Here is a 10,397-nt window from a genome sequence, read left to right as displayed (position 1 = left end):
CGTGGTAAGTAAAATGTAGAATGCTACATAATGGTCCATATTTTAGTGGTTAACATGCATGCTTATAACATACTTTGCACTTAAAAGTCACTAATTAAACCCTAAACCATATCAATTTCCATCATGAGCTCTTTGTTTTTAGCTCAACTTATTATTCTCACTTAATTAGCTACAACCACCGGGGCCAAACCCAATCCTTCCCCCAGCAACATCATACACCACCTCCAACCTTTTTTGCTGAACATTCCCAATAATGGCTACTTTGCTTGCATCATTGTTTCCAGCAAACGCTAAACAAGCCTGTGATGAGCTCACCATGAAAAACACCCCTGCTTTGTCCAAATCCACACTCACACCACCAAACAAAAAGCCAATTCTCGGAACCAAAACAGTCATGCTCTTACTCAAGTCATAGCACGTATCGAGTATCGAAACTGGGCTCGTCAACGGATAACCACGCATCGACGCTCGAACCGCTGTTCGCAATTCGCTGTACGCCACTGGTGGCAACCGCGTTATGACTGTCCCAGAGTCGATGAGGGTGCCTGCAGCCGAGAACGCCGATGTTGGGATTGATAGTTGACGCCCATTGACACTTATTCCGGTTAAGCCAAGCCCATAGAACGATGCGCTCCGAGAAAGCGTCAACAACGGCGTGAACTTTACAGCATTGGAGACTCCGCCGCTGTTTCCGAACTTGAGGTATCCCGTTGAGCTAGTGGTGGCGGGTAGACAATACGAGAAGAATTGGCCGTACTTTTGTGCGGCTTGTTGTACGACGGAGATTTGGTTGCGACCGAGGCCTAGCAACCCGGCGATGCCCTGGAAGAGTCCTTCGTTGTCTTGGCCACAACCGAATAAGAAATTTTCCAGCACGTCCGATGGTGTTATGGTCAGCCTTTCTTGGCTGAAATAACCGATTGAGAATGATTGGTCACCATATGATGCGAGGTATAAGCATTGTGAAGTAGAGGAGCACTGTGGTGGGTTTCCTGCATTGTAACAAAAATGCCAAAAATTATACTCCCGGTTCTTTAAATTGAGTAATTATTCTGGACCTATACAGCTGGTCTGTAACTTTTTTATAACTTGTTAACATGTATTAGTATGTGATTAGAGATACGTTAGGTGCTATAAACAAATTTAACACTCTCCAATTGTGACATGTTAATACATGTCAACGAGATGAAAAAAGTTGTAGACCAGTTGTAGTCTAACATTTTTCCTTTAAATTTATAACTTATGGGTTAAGACAGTTTTTTATTTATTTTTTAATTTTTTTAAAATTTTTTTTTTAAGAACTCTAATATGGATTTTTCAAAAATCTAAACACCATTTTTAATTTTATTCTTTAAATTTTATCTATTTAAAATTTACACAAAAGATCTTTAATTTTTCCTTGATTAAGTTGGATGTTAAGATGGTAAAATATTAATTATAAATGGTAGTTATGATTTTAAGATTCAATTATATAGAATCATCCTAAACATTGTGATGATTAGGACCCAAACTCATGTTTTTATGATTCTCTTAGAATTTTTGAAAGAATTAAAAAATATACCGAAATATTTTGGTATATTTTTAAATTAATTAGGCAAGAACTTTTTCTTTCTCTCTCTCTTTGGTAAGTGGGGTCTTGAATGACCGTTTGGTTTTAGCGGTTTCAAAACATGCATTTACAAAACTAACAATTTCCAAATGTGATTAATGAAAATGTGTTTTTTTTTAAATGCAATTAATTAAGCATTTGGTATAATCTACGGTTTTGAAAAAAATTACCTTTAAAATCGTGCATACTTTAAAAACGTACCCTTACTTTGCTATGCAAATACATAAACGCAAGCGCACTCGTGAGCAGAATACTTTTCCCAATTTTATTTAAAAACACTCGTTTAACCTACAAAATCCCCGAGCCGAATACTCTCTAAATTTGTTGGTATGGTTACCTGTGGCTGAGTTGAGTTTAGCGCATGAGGGCGAAGTGCATGCAATTTTGGAATATGATGTGGATTTGGATGGATTGAAGATGGGGTCAACTTGATTATAGCAAGATATGGCGCATGGTTCACACTGTGTCCAAGTAAGGTCGCTGCCAGTGTCAAATACAAGTCTGAGGTCTCTCTTGGGCGTGCCGAGACCGACGGTGACGATGTAGTTGCCTGTGCCGATGGTGAGACCGGATTTAGCCGGTAGGGTGGCGGCAGCCTGAGAGTCCCTAAATTTGTTGCTGCTGGAGTTGTTGGAAAGCCTGGAGTGGATTGAGTTCACCCTGGATTGGTCTTGGAGGAGGATTTCAATGTGATTTGGAACTAATTGTTCTTTGTCTTTGTTGCTTTCAAAGCATGGCCCATATTTGTGTATCACTTCTAGGGAGCCATTGCTTTTAGGACCTGAGTAACATGCATGCTTCATCAGTTGGAACACATATATTCAACCATATAATATAATAAGGATCAAAATTAACATTAATCAATAGTTTCAGAGTTTGTAAATGACTTTGTCCTAGTATATATCCTTAAACAACACAAAAAAAACAGAAAAAACTTAAGAGAGAGAGAGAGAGATTTGATTCATGCCTTTGTTAGAAGCACTAGTATTGCAGGTAGATGATGGTATTAGAGAGCTGACTTGAATTAGGTGGTGGGTTTCTGCAGTCTCTCTTGCTTGATGAGCATAAGGGCATAGAAAAGCAGAAAAGCTAAAGAGGATAACCCATAGGAAGGAGGAAAAGGGAGAAGCCATGCATACAGATTTGCTAGCTTTTCCCTCAAAGCTATGTTGCATATACAAGAGGATGGAGGAGTACCCCTATTTATCATTTGTCTTGGATTTGTTGGGCCTTAATTATATGATTTTGTTTTTTCTTTCTTTTTCTAACTCAAATTTACTCTTTCCTATGAGGTGGGTTCATATGTTCAATGATTGATCGATTCATTCAATTATGGACACAATTTTCTTTTAAACTGGACAATATGAAATAAGTTTCTCCCCTCGATAAGTTAGCATGTGTTTAAAATATATGTAAAAATTATATGCACTTTTGTTTTTTATATGTTAGTTTAATAGACAGATATATTCATTTTAAGTAAATAATATATACATTATGTGATTTTATTTTAGTGTATTTATTGATGTACATAGTGTCACATCATTTATCACCTAATTAACTCGGGTTTTGATCACAAGTTGTGACTTATAATTCACCAATCCAGTTGCTCTAGCTTTAGGAAAGAGAGATCAAGAGGAGACTTTTGGTTGTAGCCCCACTGCAGTACCACTTGATGGTGCAAAAAGTTGGATCTGTCCCCTAAAACGTAGGGCATAGAAGGAGAGAGATTTGATGGGTTAATTGCTTGTTATCACACAATTTCAATAGTACCTACCATGGCAGTTAGCATTAATTTTTTCAAATTATTTTTGGGTCGGACCAGCTTGCATCTCTAATTTTCTTCTTTTTATTTTTTATTTTTTGTGAATAACATTTCTAATTTTCTTGATGCTTGATTGATATGGAATTATGGTCAGTGGAGTCTTCTAAAGCCTCTCAACTTTAAGATTTTTTTTATTTTTTATTTTATTTTTTCCTCTTATGTTCACACTCTCGGGCCTGAGCCAGAGTCTTTTATGCATATTTCGTAGGTCACTTATTTTATTTTATTTTTCAAAAAAGGGTAGGACTATCAGAGTTGCTATTTTACGTGGGCGTGATTATGATATCACTTTTTCGCTGAGCATTACTCGTGAGGGGCCTAGACCATAAAAAACGCATGTAATCTTTCAAGACCGATTAAGCCATAACTTAACATTAACCCCACCGAGAACCCTAACGGTACACAAACCAATATATTAGGGCCGGCTCAATATATTTTGAGGCCTTAAGCGAAAAGTTTAAGTGGGGCATTTTTCTTATATTTAAATAATAATTATATTTTTATTTAAAAATCCTTCTTCTTGCCTTTTGGGATGCAAAATTATTGATTAAGTTTTTATATTCAAGATTTTCTAACATTCTCTTTTCAATTAATAATATGGCTAATCTATTTAATCTCTCTTATGACATTGTTAATCTTGTGTAAGATTTTAACAATTTTAATTTTGAAAAACTTTTTTCTACTTAAGCGACTGTAACTTGTATTATCAATAAAAATCCTATAAGCGATACATGCTTTAAGAATATCTTTATTATTGTAACAAGGCCAAAAAAATAAAAAATAATATTTACCCACAACCTTGAAGAATGAAACCTTTAAGATTGGATTTTATTTAAGAATATCTTTATTATTATTTGATTCCCTTATTATTAATTGATATCAATTTTCAAAGCCTTATTTGTTTCGAAATATTGGAGAATCAAATGATATTAATACTTTTTTGAAATAAAGTAGGAGGCTTAATTTAAGCATATATATTGACTGCAAATAGGTCTTTAATTAATTTTTTTTTAATTATTTATTTATTTATTTATTTTTTATGGAAATTGTTTTATTAGGATTCATTAATTGGGTACCTTATTAAATTGGGTCATTTTTTAAATTACTTATTTACCATGATTATGGAGCCTTAAGAATATTGAGGGTAATAAGTGCTTTCATTTTTTTAAATGAAATTTTTTTTATTAATATTTATTAATTTGGGGCATTATTAAATTGGAAACCCTAGGTGACCGCCTAATTTGCCTAGTGATTGAGCCGGCCCAGAATATACAAGTCAATTACCTCAAGCGCTTCTCATTACGAAATTCGACCTTAGAATCTAGTCCCCACTAAGCAACTCGAATGCCATTAAACCACACCCTCTGTGGTTCATAGGTCGCTTTTGAATGTCTAGTACTTGAGGGCCATCATCCACACAACATTAAGTTGATGATGTAGTTTCAAAAGGGGATATAGCTGTGTGATGCAGACGGGTACAAAATATCGCCAGGGATGGATCAACGAGCCACTGCCCTCCTGATTTTGAATTCTTTTTTCCCTTAAAAAAAATTTCTAATAAGTTGGATCTGTCTTCAAAAACGTAGGACATAGAAGGAGAGAGATTTGATGGGTTAATTGATTGTAATAATGCAATTTCAATTTATAGTACCTACCATGGCAATTAGCATTTTTATTTTATTTTCTGGCAAAACTTTTTACAAAATTCTTTGAACTTTTACTCGTTTTAACAATACTCTTCTAAAGTTTAAAAACTCTCAATTAAGATTATTAAGCTTTCAATTATTTCATTCCGTTAAAATTTTGTCAAAATTACCAAAATACCTATTTTTTATAAAAAAAAAATGCGAAGATATATATATATATAAGCCTGAATTTTTTAATATTTTACATGTCGCTCTCAAATTATGACCCAATCGACAATGCCCCTTAACTACTAAAAAATTGTAAAAAGACAAAGATGGCTCTGAATGTTTTCATAAGACAAAAATACCCCTAAAAAAAAAAAAAAAACAAAAAACTAGGAGGATGGGGATGAATTACAACCTTTAGAGGAAGAATATTCTATAACCTCAATATTTCTAATAATGGGATATTTCTACTCTGATGTTGAACTATAACTTAAGAATATACATTTCTTAAATCGAAACATAAGTTTATGATTGGTGTAAAAACGAAGAAGATGATAACAAGCACATTCAAATGGTCTTAATATAAAGTAATATGGACACTTGTTAACAAGAGTTTTAAAGGGTGATTTGTTGTTTAGCACATCTGTAGGTAATCGATTGATTAAGTAAAAAACTGTACTAAAGGCTTCACCCAATACTCAATGGGAAGATAATTCCATGGATTATCCGATTGTTTTGGCATCATTGTTGGCATTTTCCAATATCGTTTCCCAATGCCCCTTTTTGAAACTCATTAACATTAATGTAGTTACTGCTGGGCATTTGAGGAAGCTTTTTTTTTTTTTGAGGAAACATTTGAGGAGGCTTGAGTGTGAAAAAAGAATTATTACACGTATTTACACGTATTTATAACACCTGGGAGTATTTTTGGGATGAGAAATGCTATAAATGCTCTCACGTGCTCACTCCTTAACGTGACGGTGAATGCGAAGGTGAAAATCATCAACTTTTAATTAATATGTGATAATCACATTTAAAAATATATATATATATATTCACTTAGAACTAGGAAAACATCAAAAGACCACCTAATATTTTCATATGTTCATATTATAATAGCTAATTTTCACTTTACATGTTCTTTCTCAAATACAAATATCCTCAACGATGCGTCTCCCATTTATATGAAGTGAAATAATTCCAAAGACACTAATCATTTAAAATCTAAGTCAACACAAAACAACAAATCAAAGACAATTGTCAAATGGGGTTGTTCCAAAATTCAAACTGATTCAAATAAACACAAAACTAAGAATAAAAATCGAATATTAAAAAATACATAATTTGAAACTAAAAACTAGTAGTAGCAATGTAGGATCGACCCAAAAACTAGAAGCTTCGTCAACCAAAAAACCGGCAGCATTCAACTTGTAAAATCCAGCAGTGTCATCAAACTGAACAATACCACAAGTGAAAATATACCGGCAAGTCAAACATATGATGAGTCAAATAAATTCACCCCATATTCCATAGTTTTACCCCTAAAAATTAAATAATTACCTAGAAATAAAACAAAAGCAACAACCTGTAAAATCCAAAAAACTGGCAGCATCTAACTTGTAAAATCCAGCTGAACATAACCACCAACATCCAACTTCCAATATCCAGCAGCATCAAATAAAATCAACAACACATAACCACCAAGCTCCTAGACCTTCAAGAGTGTTCCTTCAATCATGATATCTCTGCAAGAATTTAAAACATGACTCTTAAAACTATATAAATCAATAAGAACAAAACATGTTGAGAAATTACATTTGCACTAATTTTTGTATACCTGAATAATTACACTATCTTGAGTGAGAATTATATGACCATGCTGATCATCAGTTACCGAAGGCAATGATATTTAAAAATATCATTTAAGGAGAAGTTTCAGATTTTAAAGAATGATAAAAAATAATAAAAATAAAAAATAAAATAAAATAAAATAAAAAAAGAACCAGAAGCTTACTGTAACCTACCCAAATTGAGTTATTCGTCAATGTTATTAATAAGGCCAAATTAAATTTCTGGCAAGTAGTAAGCAGCAACTGGCCATGTCAAGTCAATTCAAAGTTCACACTAAAATTCTAGACTTCTAAGCCTCAAATGAACTGCAACTTCGTCTTTCATGGCATTCAAAGAAAGTGAAATTCTGGTCCACTGGAGTACCATTTTGCAGGGAAGGAAAAGTGTTAAAGGACAACTAGTTAGATAAGCGAACAACATACAATGATGAACTGGAAACCACTCCTAGAAGAGCAGAATTCAACCTACCAGCAAAAAGCATTTAATAAGAGTTAGGCAACAAAATGTATTGGTGACAACACATGTTTAAGGACCGAAACTAAACAGTTAATTAACACAAAACAAATTAACTAAAAAAACATTAAAAAACTTATAGCAAAAGAGGAATAGTAATTAAGACACTACGGTAGTCCAAATGTCATGGAGAGAAATATTACCTTAATGACTTGCAGCTTTACTGCCTTAAAGATTGACTATGTAAAGGTTAGAATATCAAATTTGTCCTGCAAGCTGAAGAACTAGAAATCTTTCACACAGATTTTAGTAAAAAATCTTGTAATGTTTTATCTGCCTGATTAGTAGTCAACAAGTCGATCAAAATGGTTGCAATGGTCGCATTTGCTGAGAAACCCTTGTCAACCATCATTTGGAGATATTGCACTGCCCACGATGTCTCATTATGTTGCAAGAAGCCTTGGATGATTGTGTTATATGTGACATGGTCAGGTGAGCAACCGTTCTCCTCCATTTTTTCAAATAGCTCCCTCGCTTCATTTAATAGTCCCTCTTTGTAAAGCCCTTTGATGATTATAGTATAAGTCCGAACATTAGCTTGAAAGCCTTTGGTAGGAAGAGTATTAAAGAGTTCTCTTGCAATTGTAAGTTTCCCAACATTACACATACCATCAATCAAGATGTTGTAAATCACAATATTAAGGTCTAACTTTTTGTCTTCCATCACTTGAAACAATGCCATTGCCTCTGGAAAGTGTAGATTCTTACATAGGCCATCTAACAAAATAGCATAAGTTTGGACATTGGGATGTTGGCCACAACCTCGCATCTTCTGAAGTAGCTCTAGTGCAGTCTTAGGTCTCCCAACTCGGCAAAATCCGCCAATAAGAGTGGTGTAAGTGACAACATTGGGAATCATGCCATTGATAGTCATTTCACGGAAGAGAATCATTGCCTCATCAATTCTTTTTTTTTTACAATATCCGTGGATCAATATGCTATAGCTAACAATAGAAGGCAAACAACCCTTTCGAACCATCGTATTAAATACTTTGACGGCTTCATCCATTCTATTTTGCAAACAATAACCATCAATCAAAGAATTGTATGTGATTGTATCCGGCTCTACGCCTCTCTGAATCATCACATTAAAAACTTCTTCAGCCTCTTTCAACTTCCCCTCTTTACCAAGCGTGTCCACCAATATGCTGAATGTGCACAAATCTAGCATGATTTTCCTTTGCACCATCGCATTCAATAGTTTGATTGTCTCCTTCCACCGGCCGAAATTGCATAGACCCTGAATTAAAGAATTGTAAGTAAAAACGTCTGGCTGAATTCCTTTACTCGTCATTTCAGAAAAAAAATTCAAAGCCTCAGTTACCAATCTGTCCTTACACAAACTATCAATGATTGTGTTATACAGTACTACATTAAGTTCAAGATTTCCTTCTTGCATCTTCCTAAACAACCCAATAGCTTCATTGGTCTCGCCTATTTTACACAAACAATTCATAATCGTTCCATAGGTAATTGTATTAGGTTTGTAGCCTATATTCTCCATTTTGTTAACCAACTTCACAGCTTCAACAATTTTACCCTGAAGACAGAGACCCTTGACAAGAGTACTAAGAATTACATAGTTCGATTGAAAACCAAGTTTCAAAACTCTTGCTAAAATAGAGAAGCCAAAATCCACCCGGTTCAAATGGCAGAAGCAATTAATCAAAACACTCAGAACATAAACATCGGGAGCAATTCCTGACTGTTCCATTTCTTTAATCAAAGTAATAACAGTTGAGTGATGCTTCATTCTTGCGATTGCACCCAGCAATTGATTAAAATCCACGATGGGAGGCAAAGGGTGCATGTGAAGCATTCTATCAAACACACCTAAGGCTTCATCAAGATTCCTAAAGCTCCGAGATCTGCATCGATCTCTCACAGTTTTCAAGAACTGATTGGGGCTTTCCACAATATCTCTACCACTATTGGTAGTTTTAGCAGAAGTGGAACTAAAACTACGACAATAATAATAAAAATTAAGAGCATGGAAAGAAACCCTAACATGAGAATAATGATTGAAGAAGAAAGCAAGAGAGTTTGTAGACTTAGCAGTGGTACCCATTTCCGGAGGAAGAAAATGTAGTGGTAAGAGAAAGAAGCAGATGAAGCAGATCTGATGACGGCTGAAGAGAAATGGCCGTTAATTTCCGCTTTCACAACCTCCCGCGACGTTCTGCAGATGGGAGGGTCTGGGTTTTTGTCTCCTCCTTTTCTCTCTTTTCTCTCGTATGCTAAAAATGCCTACAAATTGATCACGGGATTCCACGACGTCGTTTCTGTCAGCTTACCGGGTTTTTAGAAACGATGGCCCCTCAAAATGTCTCTTTGAATTTGAATGATGTTTCTAACCATACAAATCACACGTGTCACCACCCTTGATATCGTAATTTCTTATTTACACCTCAAAAGGACAATTTTGCCCTTCTGGATCAAACGATTGAAATTACAAAAACTGAATAAAAAAGGGCGAAAAAGGTCGTTTAATTAGTAAAGCTGTTTCGTATTTGGTTTGCTAGAATTTTCACATTTTTTAATGCTTACGGTCATAATCTTTTACAAAACTTTTGAGTTGTGTGTTTCGTTTTCCTTTTAATCTATTTTTTGAGAAGTTTTTAAACGCAAACACTGATATTACTTCTAAACAATGAAATTTGGAGAGTTGGGTTTATTTTCGAGAAATATTAAAAATACTAAATCTTTTACTAACATAGATTTAATAAATTCATATGTAGCTTATTCATTGAAAAAAAAACAAAACAATTAATTAGGAAAAATGTAACAAGTACCAATGAATGAGTTATACATGAGTTTAATAAGCATCTATTAGTAAAAGATTTAGTACCTTTAGCATTTCTCTTGATTTCCTTTTCGAACATTTGGGTTGCAATTCTTTGTTAAAAAACTATTCAAAATGATGTGGGATCTGATATGCTTCGTCCCTCTGTTTTTTGCTCAACTTTTGTAA

The 10,397-nt window shown here is 34.3% G+C and overlaps 2 protein-coding genes across 8 annotated transcripts in view; both read right to left on the bottom strand.

Moving 5' to 3' along the window:
* The window catches only part of LOC132189019 (putative pentatricopeptide repeat-containing protein At1g12700, mitochondrial), a 10,494-nt gene extending 794 nt beyond the window's left edge, over positions 1–9,700 (bottom strand). The window contains exons 1-3 of one of the 7 annotated variants that reach the window (XM_059603493.1): positions 7,570–9,700; positions 7,336–7,377; positions 6,279–6,807 (exon numbers count right to left, since the gene is read on the bottom strand). In XM_059603493.1, the coding sequence (XP_059459476.1) occupies positions 7,662–9,494 (1,833 nt within the window). In that variant the 5' untranslated portion in view covers positions 9,495–9,700 and the 3' untranslated portion in view covers positions 6,279–6,807; positions 7,336–7,377; positions 7,570–7,661. Of the gene's footprint in view, positions 1–6,278 lie in introns of those variants that run through there. The other 6 variants (XM_059603492.1, XM_059603488.1, XM_059603491.1 and 3 more) reach the window with 6 other exon arrangements.
* LOC132190332 (aspartyl protease family protein At5g10770-like) lies at positions 17–2,778 on the bottom strand. Its single transcript, XM_059605288.1, has 3 exons — positions 2,577–2,778; positions 1,947–2,390; positions 17–992 (listed from the first exon to the last, which is right to left on the bottom strand). Exons 1-3 carry the CDS (start codon positions 2,740–2,742, stop codon positions 166–168), a joined length of 1,437 nt encoding a protein of 478 aa, XP_059461271.1. The 5' UTR covers positions 2,743–2,778; the 3' UTR covers positions 17–165.
* Positions 9,701–10,397: the final 697 nt, after the last annotated feature.

Source organism: Corylus avellana, chromosome ca8, assembly GCF_901000735.1.
Source record: "Corylus avellana chromosome ca8, CavTom2PMs-1.0".
Lineage (NCBI taxonomy): Eukaryota > Viridiplantae > Streptophyta > Magnoliopsida > Fagales > Betulaceae > Corylus > Corylus avellana.
The sequence above is the reverse complement of the archived record's forward strand: the minus strand, read 5'-3'. Positions and strand labels throughout refer to the sequence as shown.

Bases quoted from the DNA above. Each gene is read 5' to 3' on its own strand.
- LOC132190332 (XM_059605288.1), bottom strand. From the start codon at position 2,742: ATGGCTTCTCCCTTTTCCTCCTTCCTATGGGTTATCCTCTTTAGCTTT. The intron at 2,391-2,576 runs GCATGAATCAAA...CATGTTACTCAG, and splicing joins TACTAGTGCTTCTAACAAAG to GTCCTAAAAGCAATGGCTCC. The intron at 993-1,946 runs GTAACCATACCA...GTTACAATGCAG, and splicing joins TAAACTCAACTCAGCCACAG to GAAACCCACCACAGTGCTCC.